At 37.9% G+C, this 21,271-nt stretch overlaps 1 protein-coding gene across 3 annotated transcripts in view; it reads right to left on the reverse strand.

Annotated features, from left to right (window-relative positions):
* LOC128028790 (cell adhesion molecule DSCAML1-like) overlaps window positions 1-10,470 on the reverse strand; it is a 111,187-nt gene extending 100,717 nt beyond the window's left edge. For 2 of the 3 annotated variants that reach the window (XM_052616122.1, XM_052616121.1), the window contains exon 1: window positions 9,943-10,470. In XM_052616122.1, the coding sequence (XP_052472082.1) occupies window positions 9,943-10,339 (397 nt within the window). In that variant the 5' untranslated portion in view covers window positions 10,340-10,470. The remainder of the gene's footprint in view (window positions 1-9,942) is intronic. The other variant, XM_052616123.1, reaches the window with a different exon arrangement.
* Between the last annotated feature and the right edge of the window lie 10,801 nt (window positions 10,471-21,271).

Genomic DNA, 21,271 nt, shown 5'->3' on the forward strand with positions numbered 1-21,271 from the left:
AAGAGTCCAGACAGGACCAGGTCTAGAGCGTACAGAGTGGTATGTTAGATGGGTGGGGTGTGCCAACAGGAGTCACAGGTTGCAAGCGAATGAAATAAAATCCTTTTCATTGTTCACGCTTTGCATGAAAGCCTTGGTTACATTAGAACTGGACTGGACTGGCAGTTCTCAACCTTTATAACTACAAAGTCCCTACAGTCAAGACTTAATTTAAAAGACTGCCTACATAACTATGATGTTTCCATTTCTTTCACAACATTTTAATAATACAGTAAACACTAGGTCAGTTAATACATTTAAATGATGTAAATAATGTGATTATGTGATAATGTCAGGATTTTTAAGATTTTTTTCTTGGTTGACATTAATACATTGTTCCTATTTAAAATAAATAAAACAACTGATCACACTGATTTTAACTGTTTAAAGCAAAAACAACAAGTGTGAATATCTGTAAGGAGTAGAAAATAAAATGTTTTAGATCCAATTGTGAACCAATATATGTCACGTTTTAAGAGGACAATTTTAAAAGTGTTCAATTTTGCTTTGTTGTATTCTGCAATAAAATAAATAAATACATATTGCAGTGCAAGAGCAGTGAATTAACACTGTTGCATTTGAATTCATAAATTATTTTATAACAATTGTTATAAAGAACTAAACAATTGTTTATTTATTTTTAAGTAATTTTAAGGGAGTTCTTTAGCCCCCTTGATAGTTTAAAGTCTCCCCCCCGCCCCACCCCACCCCAGTTGAGAACCCCTGGTCAACTCTCATTGTAGTGCCACAGTTACAATGACAAGTCTAGGATTTGAAGCAAATGTTTGACCCAAGCCTTTGTCTAAATAACCTCTGGGATTCAGCATTAGAGTTAAACAGCAAAGATTCTTGACATGCTCAAAATGGAACAGTCCCTGGCTGCCGTCAGCCTTATGTGCTATTTGGGACAAGAGCAGAGTGCACTCTATCCTGGTTTCTGAGCTGTGACAAATATAATTCAGAGAGCCCTTTTCAGGACCATGGACAGTGACTAAATGGTCCCTAAACACATTTCAGCACCATAGACAGCGCCAATCTCCTCTCCATGGAAATGCAACTCAAAACTAAGCATAAACAAACATCTGTTAATCTGTAATAGCTCCCTACATATATAACATCTCTCTCTTATTATTGGACAAACAAAAGCAAACGCCGCCCTGCTCGTGGCGAAAGCAAATATAGACAATAGCAGAAAGCCTGCATGACAACACATCAGTTCACAGTAGATCTAAAGAAAACACAGCAACACTGAGAAATATGGTCATGGTCATATTGAAATGGGATGAAAAACAGGTCAACTGGTTAGTCCCCCTGCCCCCATCCCTTTTTGCCTTTACAGATTATAGCCTAAAGCATAAACCCCCATAATAAAGATTGTAATATCTATAATCTCACAGTGGGTTTCTGGGTAAGGGGTTGTGGATCCAAAAGGGACAGCCTGGGGATATCACCCCCAGTGTCTGGGTGATGGTGGCGGGGGGAAAGGAAAAGCTTGAGAGCAGGACAGCTGCAGTTTGTCCTCCATACTAACAGGTGTCACTTTTGTGAAGCTAATAGAAAGTGTTCCCATTCTCAGTTCTGGGCTACCACAGGACCTCTGTTCATAGGAGTTAATAACCTGAGCTGTAGAGGGCATGTGAGTAACTACCCTAAAGGTGTGGTCACATTTACCATTCTTCTATGAAATTTTGTTTGCAAAATTTATTTCAATAGGAATCAATGCAATGGTGAGTTTTGTGTGAGTGCAAAAAAGTTCCCTATACAGATTTCATTTAAGTTGGTCAGACAAATTTACCGCACTAGAAAGCTGCTTAGTTTTAAAGTTTCTGAGCTGTTCATTCATCGCCACACTACTGACTATGGAAAATTCCCCTTGAAAAATGTCACCAACATTTGGCTAATGTGACCTCACCTTAAAGCTGCAGAAAATGACATCATTACACTGACTGGCATAAAAGCATGCACAATTGCAAACTGTTCTATCCTTAGCTGACGATTTCAAACTTGTAAGACACAGTAAATAAAGTCATTGTTAAAACCTAATATATTATATCTAAATATTAGCCAATATATGTTGCTTACAATAAAATGTCCAAATACACAGCCAATTTTAAATGGCCACGAATTAAAAAAAAATTTAGAACTAGGATTAAGAAGTAAATAATAAAAAAGAAATTAAAAAAGAAATAAAATTATATATATATGTATATATATATATATATATATATATATATATATATATATATATATATATATATATATATATATATACAGTATATATATATATATATATATATATATATATATACAGTATATATATATATATATATATATATATATATATATATACAGTATATATATATATATATATATATATATATATATATATATATATGTGTGTGTGTGTGTGTGTGTGTGTGCGTGTGTGTTGTACATAATGGGCCAATCTTGATGTTTGAAAAGGTAAAATTTGCAGAAACAGTAAAAGCAATGTAAATACGTACATATAATTAATATAATATTAAATAAATTTTAATTAAATAAATACATTTAAAATCAATTTATGATTTTAGCAGACACATTTATCCAAAGTGACTTACAGTGCATTCAGGCTAACAGTTTTTAACCAAACATGTGTCCCCTGGGAACTGAACCCACAACCTTGCACTGCTAATGCAAATGCTCTACCACTTGAGCCACAGGAACACCTATGTATATGTATAAAGACTGTCAAGAGCATGTCAATAAGAAAACAAAGCCAAAACCTGGACACTTTAGGCGATTTAGTAATCATTTCCAGGTAAAAAGAGAACGTACAGTCACCCTAAGCAACGTGGTCAATGAAAATAAATTTAAGTGAACATATTTGTTGATACTGTGCATGAAAATGACTGACCACTATATCTATGGACTTCATATGTCCATGGACAAATGTTGGGATATTTAGGATATATGTTCATTAATTGAGGGGAGTCTTAAAGAGAGAAAACCCAATTTCTTCTCCCTTTGTTCTGTCCTGTGTGAGGGCTAACGAAGCCCTGCAGCTCTTTGCCATTCTCGGTGCCATATGCCAAACGTGGGAAAGGGCTGGGAATGCTGAAGCGCTCCATTAATGATGCCCATTTTCCCTATCTATCTGTCTGACTCTCAAGATGGACGCACTATTCTCCACCCACTTCCTCAAACTGAAAAAAAAAAAAAAATTCTGCTCAAAAATGTCTTTGCTCATCATTTCCTGTTGTTTTTCTTTCCTTCTCACCATCTCTTCCTGTTAATCACCTTCCATTTTCCTCTTTCCCATATTTATTTTTATGTGGTCCTTTTACTTGCACATTTGTACAACACACACACACTCACTCTCTCTCACACACACACACACACATATATAATAACATTTTCATTTCAACTGAACAAAGATAGATAGATAGACAGACAGACAGACAGACAGACAGACAGACAGAAAGACAGACAGATAGATAGATAGATAGATAGATAGATAGATAGATAGATAGATAGATAGATAGATAGATAGATAGATAGATAGATAGATAGATAGATTTGTTCAGTTTTTTTGTTCAGTTGCTATGAAAATGGCATTTAAATATTTATTGCGGACAGCCCAGACTATTGCCAATGGTGAGCCGCTATGCATAATGCAGCTCTCTCAGTTGCTCATCTGCATTTGCTTAGAAACACACACTCTCTCTCTCACACACACATGCACACGCATAGATCTTCACACCCTGTCCCCAAAGAAATCCACACACAATCTCTCTTTCGATCACTCTGTCTCACCTACATAAATATGTCTAAATGCAGAAACATATTTTTGGGGCACGCAACTGTTCGACAACAACACAATTCAACCCTCCATTTGCCTCCGAGCCTCCCAGTTAATTTATTTGCTGATTGTTCAAGAGCCATTTCCGATGTCAAGCCTGTCTATATCGTGCTACAATGCATCACATTTTCATTTATTTTTTACAGATTCCAGTGTCATAATGTTTTCTTTAACCTTTTAAAATAACTCATGAAATTAAGAGAGAGAGGGCTGACTTTCTTGCTCCGTTTTTTTTTACATTTGCTCGGACAATCCACTTATCAAACTGATAATCATTTATGCACGGTGCAGTCAAGGAAAAATCAATACTACAGGCACTGAGTAACTTCAGCTGAGTCTAAAGTCAGCCCTACACTACATCCAGTTATAAATGGGTTACGATAGCGAGAACGAGGTGTGTGTGTGTGTGTGTGTGTGTGTGTGTGTGTGTGTGTGTGTGAGTCTGACAATTCTTCATTGCTAGGCTGAGAAGGACACATGTACACTTGTGTTTAGATTACATTTGTTCTGGTATATTAGAGTAGATCTCGCCTGCCACTGTTGTCCCTGTGATTGTTCAGTGCTTTGCGTGAGTGAGCTCGAGTGGATTGGAAACCAGTCACATGTAACCTCAATAGTATGGCAGTCTCTTTAAGACGAGAGTAGAAGAGTAGAAGAGTTATATATCTATCCGTTTGGTTATATAATTAGCATTTTGCATACATCTATATTGTTCAGTTTACATAATGAATAAAATATGCGGTCATGTGTGCGAGTGAGGCTGATACACGTGGTTTGAAATGCATTGGGTTTGGATTTTGAAACAGGTGAGGGTTCTCCCTTATTTGCATGTTACTGCAGCGTCAGAAAAAAAAAAAAAAAAAGAAACACACACACACACACACACACACATACACACACACACACACACACACACACATAAATAATAATAATTCATCATTTGCAGAAGTAGCTCAGACTTCAAAGAGTTAAAGAGTCAATAAAATGTGTATTTGAACAAATCCCCTGTGTTTCAGGTAGATTATAAACTGCAGTTTAAATATTTTAAACTGTCCCTCTTTACCTATAAGTGAGATGCAGGTGATCTGCAACAGGAGCTGCATGAATCATAACTTCTGTGGTTCTTGTTATTAAAGCAGTTGTTTCAAAACTAAACTGACAAATATGAAACCACAGAGGAATTTACTACACACATTTATTATTATTATTATTATTATTATTATTATTATTATTATTATTATTATTATTATTATTATTATTATTATATTGTTTAAGTACACACAAAACATAAATAAATAAGTAAATAAATAAACAAACAAACAAACAAATAAATAAATAAATAAATAAATAAATAAATAAATAAATAAATAAATAAATAATAATAATAATAATAATAATAAATCACTTGCTATTCTTAATTCAGACCATTTATAATCTGATCTGTTGTTAACGGTTAAAAGAAAATATGTAATCTTATTGAAATCAACAGTTTTTCAGTGTATTAAATATAGATCCAGTTTAGTCTACATTCAACATCAAACTACTTTAATTTGTAAATTAACATATATCAGCATATCGTAAGATATCAAAGTTTTGGACACACACCCACACTCACACAAACACTGTAGCACACCATCACGTTAGGGACACTGGACACAGAAAAGACTTTTACCTGAACGTTTATGCTGTGCTACTCTTTTGCATACAATTATAGATAATCAGTATTTAGACTAACTATTTATGTCTTTCCTATTTATAACTTATATATAACTTACGTATAACTTTTTTAACTTTTTTTTTGAGAGTGAATATGCTTATGATATTTGAATAGTTGTGTTGTTTTCAGTGCACATTAGTTCGCAAAGGAAAGCGCTAGAGCAGCGTTCTGTTGCTATGGTTACCTCCTCAGGCTACTTCTGTTCTTAGTGCACTAATTGTAGCAAACGTGTATGCTTATTAAAGTCTATAAAAAATAAAAATAAAAAAAAAACTCTTTAGATCGGTTGCCTTGCGCGCAGTGTCTGGTGTGGATGGACAGGTGTCCCCTGCGCGTCTCGTGCGGCAGGTGCTGTGGTCACGTGCTTAACTCACGGCACGCGAGGTCACCTGTCGGAGCAGAACGCTAGAGTGACACGTAGTTTCTTAATTTGACCGCACTTCAGCTGAAATGGCAGGTGGGATGGCGGGGTATGATTTTAGGTGGAGAGGGGGAAAATAGCACTGCGCTTAAGCCAGTAAATCTCAGCGGTTACATTTGTGATGCCAATTTTCTTCTGAGAGCTGCAGATGTATTTTACACAGAGTTCAGACTGTCTAGATTTCATACGGATATTTTACATGTCTGGTGTAAACTGTCACAATACCAGAGCTGATTAATTCCATAAAAGGAAACGTGTAAACTATGCTATAATACACAAAGCTACAGCTAAAATATTTAATGTCTAAATATACTAATATCCCGAGAGCCCATTATTAAAAACCAAAACACATTAAAACGTGCTGATATTCGTTGATTCTAATGTATTTTTCCAAATCCATATAAAACATTAAAGCGTGAAAACAGTCTAAGTGTTTGAAACTTTCTTGACCACCGAAGAATAAACCAGGCACTTTGTGAAACTTTTCTGAAACTTTTGTGCACGCAAAAAAAAAAAGAAAAAAAAAAAAAAAAAAAAAGGGGGTTATATTGGACTTGCCCATTAAAGGAGTGAAGTGATTTAGCTAGGAACAATTAGGGGTAAATATTAATGATAGTCGTGGAAGGTCCTGTTCAGTCTAAACTATCTCATTCTAAACGAAAAGTTTAAGTGTATATTAATACTACAGTTTCTGAGAGTAAAGTGTTTATAACTGTGACTCATGCTGCTGTCACATAAGCCTTCACTCTTTATTTTTATAGAGGAAGTATCGTATTATAATGATCGCAGTGTGTCTCCCGACAAAATAACATAGACAGAAGAGAGAAACAGGTGTATATGACAAGTATAACGAGACTGAGAGATAGACAGATCCACACAGACAGACAGACAGACAGAGAGAGAGAGAGAGAGAGAGAGAGAGAGAGAGAGAGAGAGAGAGAGAGAGAGAGAGAGAGAGAGAGAGATGGAGTCCTTATGGCCAATGACCTGATTTAGTTTTGGAGTGGGGGATGCGGCAGATCTCCTACTAATTGCGCAGCTGGGAAGAACGGGATTTGATGGGGGGAGAAAGAAACCAATTTTGCATATTTCCATGAAGGGGAGACCGGGTGGGATGGAGGTGTCCTGATGTGGAGAGCAGGTTTGACATTGCGAGCAGTTTGGAGGTGAAAACGCATTAAAGTGGGCTTTTTCATGTTAAACTATTTCTGTTAGACATAAACATGCCAGTTAATACACAAACAATAATAATAATAATAATAATAATAATAATAATCCGGGATCCACTCTTAACGGCGTTTTGGACGTGGCAAGCTCCTTTCAATCCGATTTTAATTTAAGGACATGTTCAGAAAATCGGATTAGGCCGGATAATATCGCAGCCACCACACAAATTTGACGACCTGACGACTGCTGATCCTTAAAAATAAATATTGGACCGACACAGGTACACACACACACACACACACACACACACGGACCCACACTGCCTACAGGCACTTTAGTCTATTCAATATCACATGAAGCCAGTCTGTCATAAATAAAATGAATAAAGATACACATCTGTTAAAACGTTTTGTTTCATATTCTAAACACACTTGAGATCTGTCATACTAAGTGTACAATCACATGGATGAATTATATATATATATATATATATATATATATATATATATATATATATATATATATATGTTCCGTTAGGGTCTTCTGAAGCCAACACAAAATACCTCAATAAACTATGGCATTATTAATCAGTTTAATAAAAAAAAAGATAAACAATTTGCCATTATTTTTTTTTCTAATAATAATAATAATAATAATAATAATAATAATAATAATAATTACAATTAGAATTAATTAATTTAATTTATTGTTATTATTTTCAGCAAATTATAACTCACGTGTAAATAACAATGGAAATTTCCACACAAAATACTGCAGCATCCTTTGGTGCCTTATTCATTTTAATTTAGTTGCATCTCCATAAAAAAGACGAGCTGACCCTCGAGACGGCAATTTGCCCTGGATCCGGTTTCCCAGACCGGGGTTCAGGTGTGATGGCAGGGGGGTAATATGCTACAACTTGCCCGGGTCACGATAATGCATAATGATACATGAAATGACTTTATTTAGGCTACAGTGATTATTCCCTAGCCAAAAAACGACTACAATGTGTTCTTATGACAACATACAATTATTTCGGGAAATGTGTGAAAATGGTTTTTAAGGGGAAATGTTTCTACTTTCCTTGAAAGTGGAAAAGATGGAGGCCCGGCCCTCTCGAAAAAAAAAAAAAAAAAAAAAAAAATACGCAGTCCTAATGCATATGCATGTATGATAATTGATGTGCTTTTTACATCTCCTATCGACCGTGTCATCAGATCGCAAGATACATGATAACAAATATATTGTGAAAATGACAGAAAACACCATATAAATATACGAAGACAAGAAAATAAAAAGAAAACATGGCAAAAATAAAAATGTAAGTTTGTTTGCGACCTCCGTATCCCGTTTTTACGCCCTACTGCACCCTTCCTCACCCATACAAGAACACACACACACACTTTAATATACACCACAGTCCTCTTTCACAAACCCACAGACACTAAAAGAGAGAGACAGATAATAATTCTGACCTTACATCCTCGAACAAACGACACTGTAAATTAAAATACATCAAATAAAAATGCCTTCTCAATTTGAAGCATCACAACTCTCTAGCAGTGTAAAACCAGGTAAACCGTTTAAATTTGAACTGTTGGTGGGTAAATAATAGTAATCCATACTTGACAAAGCATTATCAGATAAACAACATTCCCAAATCGATTTCATCCGAAACATATTTTGCAAGTTAATTTTAGAGGGGGGGGATAATATGAGCAAAAACTGAAAGCACATCTCCAAGGCAGGAGGGTGAGGGAAGGAGTGGTACATATGCTGTGAGGTGTCAAAAACGAAATTGTTCAGGAGCCATCATGACATAAATTGATGCGTAAAACTAACAGAATGAGCAAATACATAACCTTAATTATGATTTCAGTAAACAACATCTTTGTTTGGCATTAATACAAATTCAGATGTGCCTTATCAAAACCACCATCAGCACAGCCAAACAGGAATCTGTTGGCATAGAAAATGGAGGACCACTAATTGCACCAGTGCTAATTGGAAATGAGGCTGCATATGCCATTCTATATTTTTTTTACAGGATCTATGCAGATATATTCATCCTCTACCAAACAAACAAAAAAATAAGCACTTTCATTACAACATATCTATGATTAATCCACATAAAGGCATACAGCAGCATTTTACTATAAACAAAGAACAGACATATTCAAATCCTAGGACGTTTAGATTCTTATTCATGTCCAGTAAAAAAGTACACCGAGCGCAAACAAATTCCCGCCTCACTGACCAACTCTACTTTTCCCATCAAGCAAACTACAGAAGGCCAGAAGTGTATGGTAAATACACACGACCGATGCAAAATCTGATCCCGTTCTACATATTCATATCTCAACAGCATATTCATATCTTGCATACAAATCAAGCTATCTCCCCCATCTTTGCGCACGGGAACATGCAGATCCTACAGCCTCCTAATCTCCTGTTCGTCGATCATCGACTAGAAAAAAAATGATTTCCCACATTTTAAGCAACTAAAAACCTTTTGAAGGAAGTTGTGTTAGTTGTGTTTGGAGGGATAGAAACTTCAAATCCAGATATGTGAGCGCACAATAAAATAAATAGCTGAATCCCCGTTCATTAAACTTGTAACAGTGCGATTTCACGCTCAGAAATGTTCACTTAATTTAATATAACATAAGCCTAGTGCAGTTTTATTTTAACATTATTTAAAAAAAAAAAAAGATAAGAAAATAAAAGAAAAAAGCATGGAATAAACTCACAACATACCTTCTTGAAAAGAATACAGCAGGAGTAAAGTTACCAGCCACATGCCATAAATAGCAGGTATATTTCTCAGGAATGTTTTGCAATCCCGACGTGTGCACTGTGCAGTATGCGGCCAGGCGAGGCTCCGTGCAGGAGTGGTGACGATGCTCCCCGGCGATCTCTCCAGCCCTAGTCCCGGACTCGCCAGCGCCGAGAAGCGGGGAAGACTTTGGTCCCGCCTCTCGTACCCTCCCCTCCGCGGGACCGTCATCCAAGCTGCCCCTCCTTCGGTAGTCAAATGGTACGGCGAGATGGAGAGGTGCTGGTGCGGGGCCAGAGAGAGACACGGCAAGGACGGCGCGCGGAGTTTTGTTGGTGGGGGTGGGTTGAGTGCATCAGGGAGGACAGGACTTAACATGTTGTTGTTGTTTTGAGAGGTCCACGTGGCTGGAGAAAGCCTGTGGCACTCAGTGTTACCTTAGCGCACCTGGGAACTAAATAGCTGCTTTTTACGCACGGATGATCACTTTTCGCGATGACAACGGCTTACCTTTTCCCGCCAGAAATCCTGTATTGATGCAGCGCTGCTGAGAAAAACCTTGTACGTTCTCCCAAACATTTATATTTGCTGGTTTTAGGAACTTTTCAACAGACCAGGACGGAAAATTGAAGACTGGGAGACCACCTTATACTTTTTGGACACCCTATACCTTTTTTTTTTTCTTTTTTCTTTCTTTCTTTTTTTTTTTTTTTTTTTTTTTTTTTTTTTTTGCTGCAGGGTTTTGAGCGTCATTTTAAAATTAAAGTTCGTGTAAACGTTGTGCGTAAAACGCTCCGCGTACGTTTCTTTCATGTCACTGCTGCTCATTGAGTGACTCGCGTGCGTCCTTAGAGACACTGCACGAGACCCTGACACGCTCTCTTTTTACGTTCACGCATGTGAATGAAGGAGAACGCGAGCTTCGGAGGCGCACCGAGGAATGAATCGCCGGCATTGTTCCGCGCGAGGAATGAGAGAGGAATGACATGCGAGGGGCGTATCGTGTATTGTCTCGAGTGGCGGATAACGCTCACAGACCACCCCGGCGTTATCTGTCTGGTATAGTGCCTTACACCACTCAAGTCTGCAAAGAAGAAAAAGAAGAAGGAAACAAAAAGATTAGATTTGATTTAACAGTTGAAATCATTATTAGGCAGCATTATTAAACCCTTACAATTCAGATAAAGCAAATCTGTATAGCATTTGACAGTTTTTGCATGGAAAATGACAACTCCTTCATCTTAAGAGGAAGAAAAGAGTGTGACAGATGTCTGTGGAGTATTTTGACAAAGATATGTAACAATGCCAGAGTACTGGGTGTAAAATTAACCCCCCCCCCCCCCAGGACAACTTAAGAAATGAAAACAATGTGTACAGTGATAGTCTGCTACCAATAGTTACAGTGTTTGGTTTGATGGTTCTGGCTCCACACTCCCACATCCTCTTTGGGTAATTATTGAACTGTAACGTGCTGTACTGTTATTGATTACAGACTATGTGCAGCCCTGTCAGAGAATCAACCGATACGGAAATCCATCACACTGACATGTGATTCTACACATAATGACAGCGATGTATCATTGCCCAGCCCCAAACACACGCAATGCCTGACCAGTCAGCAACAGATCATTGCAGTGGAATAGTCTTAAGTGAACTAATGTTGTCATCGCAGAACCTTTTTTTACATCAACAATATAAATTATAACTACTGTGCCAAAACTTCAATTCCACAGAAATGTCTTTACATTCCTACAAACTGAGGACGTTTGCAAAGATGCATATTTTGTTTAATTTCATTATGATTTCGGCTACAAATATAGGTCATTGTGCTTTTATGGCCCTATTTGAAAACATTTTAATTTGGAGGAGTAGAAAATTCACTGCATAAGCAGAGTTTAACCTGGTTGAACATTCTATAATATCACCCACTGACTATATCATAGAGGACATTTGCAGGCTCCTAACATCATAACTGTCAGAGGGCAGTTGTACAATTGTACCTTTTAGGAGTAGCACTAATTGCCACTGAGCCAGTAGCTTCAAAGGGTTCACATTAGAACCTTAACAGGACCCTTAAAGTAATAAACTTCACTTTTTAGAGTAGATAAGGTATTTTCAGGGTACTGCCCCATTAACAAAAGTGAAGAAGTGAAGTGAAGTGACATTCAGCCAAGTATGGTGACCCATACTCAGAATTTGTGCTCTGCATTTAACCCATCCGAAATGCACACACATAGAGCAGTGAACACACACACACACACTGTGAGCACACACCCGGAGCAGTGGGCAGCCATTTATGCTGCGGCGCCCGGGGAGCAGTTGGGGGTTCGATGCCTTGCTCAAGGGCACCTAAGTTGTGGTATTGAAGGTATAAACTAAAGGTATATTTTTTTGCACATTTTTTCCTGAGAGTGACGTGGCAGGGACAATTTGCTTGCTTGTCCTGACCGATAACTGCCCTAATTTTGGGGTTGTTTAATCTTGAGACCAACAAATCCATTTAGAAATCAATGACTAATAGGATGGAGCAGGGTGGCACACATATATGAAATGCATATTACTATTTTGTGTCAAAGGGGGCAACTCCTGACAAACTAGGGTCACTTAGCCAGTGTCAAGACCAGTTCATTCCAGTCCAAGTCAGATCAAGACCTGAAGAGGGCTGAATCCAAGTCAGGACAAAGTCAACACGCTCCTGAGTTCAGTAATCTTGGACTGGGACTAGAATGCACTGTTCTCGAATGCAACTCTGAACTTGGCCATTGCATAGAGGTTTACCTTGATCATACACATCGGAATTTTTCCTCTGCTAAGTTCCTGGATACTTCTGAAAGCAACATATATTGAGGTTAACTGGTTAAGATACACCTCTTTTCCTGCAGTGGTTTGTATGGAAAAGAATAAGCAGAGAATAGAACAGTTGAGCACATTAACCAGAGTCTTTGTTTCCTACAGAGGCCTTTCTCTACCTCTCCTCTCAACTCAGTTATGTAACAAGTGGAGATATAGAAGATGGAATGCTACCCTTATCCTCCCACACACTTATAGAGATACACACACTTTCAGAAAGGAAGAACACGCCACACTGGCTGAAAGAAATCTAGTGACTGTGTATCTATCTACACAATGTGCATCAGAGAGGAAGTGACCACTGACTGGCCGGCAGGCAGCGACTGTTGAAATCATTGCTAATACAAATCATCTGCATCGCTCTCTCTCATCTGTTGCCTGGAGAAAAGCAGAGAACGAGAGAGAGAGAGAGTACGCCAATGAGGAGAAGGAAGGAGAGAGAGAGAGAGGAGACGGCAGAAGCGGGTGGGCTAATGAGAACGCTAATGCTAATACACAGACAATCAGAGTCCCCCCTCAGGCCACGGCTACATGGTAGAATCATATTAACGCTAATGTTATCTGGTATTAATGCAGAGAGCCCCCTCCCTAACCAAATGCCTGCAAGGTCACTGAGGGTAGAGGGTGGTAGAATAGTGGAAAGGAGGGGGCTAGGGTGGGCGCCTTCCCACCTTAGCCACACACAGGTGAGGCACTAAACGCTAGTCTTCCGTAATGGTGGCTAACGTGCCCCATTTCAGTTCCCCCTGCAGAACAGGCCGCCTGTTAGAGTGCTATATGCAAACTAGCGGCATGCAGATCCAAAATGGCGGCCGAGGAGGCCCAGATGGTGAGCTGTTTTGGTTTAGCATGGCGGTGCAGCGGCGCACAGCTTGCCCAGTTTCGCTGGAGCTGCACTGGCGCTAATTAGCCTGCTTGAAACAGAACCGTACGCCATGTTACGCTCGCCAGCATTAGTCAAATGAGTCAGTGAGCTGCACCAAGTCAGTCAGCTGAGGGAGGATCCCGTGCATCTGCGCCTGCGCAGTCGCGTCTGTTTTACAAGACCAAATGTTTTTCATTTCGTAATTTTTATTCTGTCTTTTTTCTGGGTTTTGTTTTGGATTGACGGAGATGAGGATGAATCTGGTGTATTAGAGGGTGGGTGTGATTGTGTCTGTGTACATGAGAGAGTAAGTGAATGAACGTGTGTGGAAACAGGAGGATATTTCTGGATTTCTCTCTCTCCCTGCTGCCTGTTGAGGGGGGAGAGATTGGGGGAAAGAGGAAGGTGGTGAAGCGAGACGTCAGGGGGGTGTTAATTTATTCAAATGAGCAAGGGAGGGTAATGAGAGAGAGGGAAAGGAAGAGAGAAAGAGGAAAAGAGAGAATGGGGGGTTGGTTGTCTCTGCAAATCTCCCATCTCCTGATCTTCCTATTTTTGTATGTGTTTATCGTACAAGTCTCTCGCCATTATGGACAGCAGTGGAGCAGGAGCTGGAGAGAGGAGAAGAGTCTTCTCAATTTGAAAGGAATGAGTACTTGGATGAACTAGGGTTAGCCAGTAACCCAACCCAACCCAGTGGATGTTTTTTTATATATTTGCAAATCAAATTAATACAAATATCTTTGTCACAAAATTGAATCTTTTTCATGATTGCTCATGCTGATGAGGACAGAACGGGATGATTTTGTCCCTCTCCGTTGGAATTGGGTGTGTATGTAAGAGTCAGCGGGTGATAACTATATGCAGTGCTTTTGAAAGTATTTGAATATTACTGGCATCTAGTGGGAGGATCGTGCAATGCAGACTATCTATCTATCTATCTATCTATCTATCTATCTATCTATCTATCTATCTATCTATCTATCTATCTATCTATCTATCTATCTATCTATCTATCTATCTATCTATCTATCTGGAATAACCACATTAAGCATTCATATTCATTAGGCCTCGTGGGCTTCAACCAGTAACCTTTTGCAGTACGATGTTGTTTCCATCCATAGAAGTTTCCATCCAGACCTGTGTGTCTTGATTGTATCTCCATTCCCACGCTACAGTGGCCCCCCTCCAAGTGGATTTATTTTCACTACAAGTTTAACCAGTCTATGCTTAAGCTCTAAGCAGGGGTGTTAAAAAGCTGACCAGCTGTAACAAGACCTTGTGCACTCATGTATACGCTACAAACTTGAACACTTCTCCGTGTGTGGGAACCTACAGGTGCTGACCCTCTCACCATTAAAGGGTAAGTTCACCCAAAAACGAAAATGAACCTGTGTTTTACCTTCCCCCCGAGGCATCCTAGGTGTATATGACTTTCTTCTTTCAGACAAATACAGTCGGAGTTATATAAAAGGGGGGGGGGGGGGGCATCCTGAAGTGAATAGGTGCATTTTTGTGATTCACTACAGGAGGCCTTTATTGACCACCATTTAAATGCTTTATATACGTAAAACAATTAAGTTATATAATAAAAGTAATATAACATTTTAAGTAATAAAATTATTCTTTACATACACAGTGGGTAGACGGGAAGTATTCAGACCCCCTTAAATGTTTTACTCTTTGTTATATTGCAGCCACTTGCTAAAATCATTTAAGTTCATTTTTTTCCTTATTAATATACACACAGCACAGAATTGTTGACGTTTTTGCAGATTCATTGAAAAAGAAAAACTGAAATATCACATTGTCCTAAGTATGTGACACTCATATATTTAACTCAGGTGCTGTCCATTTCTTCTGATCATCCTTGAGATGGTTCTACACCTTCATCTGAGTCCAGCTGTGTTTCATTATACTGATTGGACTTAATAAGGAAAGTCATCTGTCTATATAGGACCTTACAGCTTCATGAGGTCAAAGGAACTGCCTGAAGAGCTCAGAGACAGAATTGTGGCAAGGCACAGATCTGGCCAAGGTTACAAAAACAAATTCTGCTGCACTTACGGTTCCTAAGAGCACAGTGGCCTCCATAATCCTTAAATGGAAGACGTTTGGGACGACCAGAACCCTTCGTAGAGCTGGCCGTCCGGCCAAACTGAGCCATCGGGGGAGAAGAGCGTTGGTGAGAGAGGTACAGAAGAACCCAAAGATCACTGTGGCTGAGCTCCAGAAATGCAGTCGGGAGATGGGAGAAAGTTTTAGAAAGTCAACCATCACTGCAGCCCTCCACCAGTCAGGGCTTTATGGCAGAGTGGCCCAAAGGAAGCCTCTCCTCAGTGCAAGACACATGAAAGCCTGCAGGGAGTTTGCTAAAAAAAACACCTGAAGGATTCTCTTGTCTGATGAGACCAAGATAAAACATTTATGCCTTAATTCTAAGTGGTATGTGTGGAGAAAACCAGGCACTGCTCCTCCCCTGTCCAATACAGTCCCAACAGTGAAGCGTGGTGGTGGCAGCATCATGCTGTGGGGTGTTTTTCAGCTGCAGGGACGGGACGACTGGTTGCAATCGAGGGAAAGATGAATACAGCCAAGTACAGGGATATCCTGGACGAAAACCTTCTCCAGAGTACTCAGGACCTCAGACTGGGCCGAAGGTTGACCTTCCAACAAGACAATGACCCTAAGCACACAGCTAAAAAAATGAAGGAGTAGCTTCACAACAACTCTGTGACTGTTCTTGAATGTCCCAGCCAGAGCCCTGACTTAAACCCAATTGAACATCTCTGGAGGGACCTGAAAATGGCTGTCCACCAACATTTACCATCCAACCTGACAGAACTGGAGAGGATCTGCAAGGAGGAATGGCAGAGGATCCCTAAAATCCAGGTGTGAAAAACTTGTTGCATATTTCCCAAGAAGAGCAAAGGGTCTGAATACGTAGGACCATGTTATTTTCCAGTTTTTCTTTTTTTAATAAATGTGCAAAAATGTCAACAATTCTGTGTTTTTCTGTCAATATGGGGTGTTTGTGCAAATGGCTGCAATATAACAAAGAGTGAAAAATGTAAGGGGGTCTGAATACTTTCCGTACCCACTGTATGTAAAGAACCATCCACTCTTTTTGCACAAGGCTATACACAATTTTCTGAAGGAAACCCAGGCATTTCTGAGGACAAAAAATTTGTTTCCTGGAATGAAAGAGGGTAAAGAGAAAGAAAAAGATGAAGGTGACACTAGCAGAGCGCTTCAGCTCACGAGCACGGCTGACAGGCCCTGTCTCTGCCTTTAATGACTTATTTATTCAAGCATAATTAAGCTTAGGCCTGGAGCAGTGATTAATGCTCTTTGTCAGTTTGCAGAACAATACCTCAAACTTCCTGAGCCCTGGCTCATCTCCAGCTCTTCTTTTCTTTCTGTTTGTCAAGCCATGCAGTTCTTTACCTCTGTACAGTCAGGCAATGACCAAGACTGTATAAACCATGTTATATGCAGTGTAGAGGACAGTGGGGTAAGTTGAGCCACTGCAAGCTGACCTACCTTGTGTATAGGGATCTTCACATGTGTTTGTTCAATATGATAAAAAAAAAATATATATATATGAGACATCCAGAAATATTTGTATGTTTGTCTTATTTGAGAAAAGCCTCAGTAACTGACCCATCTTACCCCTCTCAAACCCATTTGAGGAGTAGACAAGAGCACGAGAGAAGCAGAATCTAGCCGGTCAGTTCAGCTGCTGAGTTTATCTGTGTTCTTTTGCGCAGGAAGCAGGTTTTAATCTGGAGAAATGATCGTTCAGGATTAGTGAACGCGCACAGATCTGCATAAATCTGTGTTTGCCCAGGTTAAACAAATCTCGGGATGTTTCCTGGAACTCCACTGAAGCGAAACATTATCATTTAAGTGGAAATGTACTGGTTACAGCATTCAAGTGAAGGTTTTAAAGAAGATGAAGTAGTAAAATGCTTGGATGTAGCATAGTTAATGAAATAGCCATGTTACCTTACAATAATTACTTCAATGTATTTTACTGCCATTATTTTCACATATAGAGAATTTATTTTTATTATTAATGAAAAACAATACAAATTAACTGTCCATTATATATATATATATATATATATATATATATATATATATATATATATATATATATGTGTGTGTGTGTATGTGTGTGTGTGTGTGTGTGTGTGTGTGTGTGTGTGTGTGTGTGTGTGTGTGTGTGCATGCTCTTGTTTTTGTCAGGACACAACTCTGTATAATGACATGGGTATGACACAGGTATTACAAGGAGAGGGTGACTTATGAGGACATAACCCATGTCCCCATTTTTCAAAACGCTTATAAATCATACAGAATGAGTTTTTTTTGAGAAAGTACAAATGCACAAAGTTTCCTGTGAGGGTTAGGGTTAGGGGTAGGGTTGGTGAAGGGCCATAGAATATACAATTTGTACAGTATAAAAACCATTACGCCTATGGGATGTCACCACTTTTCACAAAAACGAACGTGTGCGTGTGTGTTTGTGTGTGTCATTTTCTTTCTCATTTTCAGACCTGAGAAGAAATTCAATTCAAAGTACTCAATACATCAAGTATCACTGATTCACTGCACATCAAACACTTGACAGAAAAGTTCAAATGTGCAAAATTTTTAGAATTTGAGTTAAAGCTTGTATCCCAAAAGCTGAGATTTGCTGCCCTCTAGTGCTTCATATTGGATTTTAATACATTTTTCATATATTAAAACAAAGTACACACGTACACACATACTATATATGTTTTAATGAAATGTTTAACAGTTAAATCACAAACAAATTAAAGTGTTAAAATACACATAATAATATGACTTCGCTGGCTATTCACATCTCAAAACCATCCAGCATAGACATGAGCCATCTTAAGTTTCTTCATCCGCATGCTTCGCCTGACACACACACACACACACACACACACACACACACACACACACACAATACAGAGACATGTAAAGACTGTCAGCTCAGATAATCAAAGTCATACACTTAAAATACATATATTTGTTTTTTTGTCTACTTCAGTTACATTGCTAAAGCAGTAAAACACTGAAAGCAACCCACCTGTGTAATTCTTAATTCAATTGTGGTTCTATTTATTTACAAATCAATATTACAGCAAATTTCTACGAATAAAAGTAAACCTACTCCTAAAGATTTACACTGGAATAAAATGACAACTCTTTTGTTTTAAAATGACAATATTTGTACAACACACTGTTCGCTGTATGATACCAGAAACACATCGGTAGTGAGAGGATGCTCACCTTACGCTTGCCACAGCGTTTGATGCGGTTACCTACAAGAGCAGACATTCATTACACATCAGTGATTTGACATGAATCGTATGACACACACACACACTCTGGCTAAACACTTACCTGTCAGGAGCAGGATTGACAGTATCACAATGACCCCAGCAAAGATCAGGCCTCCAATGCGCAGATTCTCATAGTCTGCGAAGCAAAGGCAGAACAACTTCTGAATAAGGAGATTCATGTGTGCAAAATTCGGATTACTACATACAAAGGTCTATGCAAATGGTTTTAAGGCCTGTTCACACCAAGAAGATAATGTAAAACTCTCTGAAAAGGATTTAAACTATATCAGATGTGGACTTTGCTATTCCAATGAATTAGAAATGATTGTTAAGTTTTTTGTGGGCCTTGTAGAATTTGGAATATCTTATCCTCGATATGCCATTGTAAGAATATAACCACATTCCAATATTAACAGGTAATCCGATTATTACTGTCCACATAAACACAAAAATGAATTAAAATAATTTGCTCATCCTTACCATAGAAAAAGTCAGCATCAGGGTCTACTGTAGGGGCTGGAAACAAAGAGAGACTGTAATGAAACAGGACATAACTCAACTATCAATCATCCCCTCCAATTAGAAGAACATGCATTTGATCTATTAGCTGCACGCTACATGTAAATGCAACAACGTTCATTTGCCTGAGAAACAAATATGAACAAATAGCGTTTTAGTTTTGCAAAACTTATGCAAGTCAACATCATTCCGTTTAGGAGATTTGTGTTTTCGTCCTGAACCAGACGCATCTACACTTTGGCGGATTAGGTATACATGATTAAGTCCCCCCTAGGACACCTGGTTGGGGTCCATGTTCCAGCGAACCCAATGTTCAATAGGTTGTCTGAGCGTGTTTCCATGTGCTATCATGATTGTGAGTTTTCATATGTTAAGTGATTTCCCAAAAGGATTTAGTTCTGTATTTTGATGGTCGAGACATGCCCGACTCCTGCCCCAGAGGTGATGAAAATGACAGAGTTAGAAGAGGAAATCAGGGTCTGCAGGGAAAACATGTGGTTTAACTGTCATTGGGTTTCACAGTCCAACACAACAGGCTGAACCGCAACACTTAAAATAACATGCAAACACAAGGCCGGCAAATGAAGTGGAAGGTTTTCACTTCGTTTTATTTGAAAATAACTTTCAGAAAATATTGCATTTTAAGGGAAATAATGCTTTTATTGCCCAGTGTGCGAGCCGAAGGCAACTGTCGCAACTTGCAAATAATAATAATAATAATATTTTAAGATTATTATTTTATTGTTTTTGATATTAAAACAAGAATATTTTAATATGAAAAATAATAATATACATGTTTTCCCTGCAAAAATAACATTTTATTAAATCTTAAAAAGTTCTTATATTTGTAAATACCACACACACACACATATATACCACACACATAATTTGTATTTATTTATTTTAATTGTGCATTTTAGCATCTATTAAATTCTAGCTGTATAATTAGCCTTTTTTTGGTTGTTGTTCTTTTTTTTTTCATTCCCAAAAAAAAAAAAAAAAAACTTTAAAATGTTAATTCTTTGGCAGAATGATACATTACATCAGTTGAAGAATACACAATATATACAGTATAGATGTAGAAACACCAATACATTCATAGAGTTTTGGTGCAGAATTGGTGTAATAACATACCATAAACCAGTGGTGTGCGGTGGTGTTCTGAAATTCAGAAAGTCCTCAAAGTGTTCCTTTTTATTTTTATTTTCATTTGAATCTTTATTTCTTTATTAATCAAGCGTAAATTCAAGTCAAAGTCACATTTATTGGTTAAGTAAACAATACTTACACTGAAAAAACAAACATTTTATTCTAAAATAATAACTCAAGGCAGTAACAATTTCAATATATATATATATATATATATACTTATGTTCAGCTATTCCTTTGAATAGTTAACGTTTAAAAATGTTAAACATCAAATCTCAGTAAATATTGTTCACAGGCACAGATATTTACTTTAAATTTCACTAAGTTGATTACTCAAAGTTCCCACATATTATATTTTCATACTATTTTAAGCATTATTTTGATGTAAAAAGTTGTTATAACTAAGGGTGTGAGTTTCTATATATATATATATATATATATATATATATATATATATATATATATATATATATATATATATATATACATATTACAAAAATTAATAAGTATGTTCTTCCCATTAACGCCATTATATTGTTCATTCAGACTGATTCGTGAGAACATGTA

This window comes from Carassius gibelio, chromosome A15 (genome assembly GCF_023724105.1).
Source record: "Carassius gibelio isolate Cgi1373 ecotype wild population from Czech Republic chromosome A15, carGib1.2-hapl.c, whole genome shotgun sequence".
NCBI classification, from domain to species: Eukaryota; Metazoa; Chordata; class Actinopteri; order Cypriniformes; family Cyprinidae; genus Carassius; species Carassius gibelio.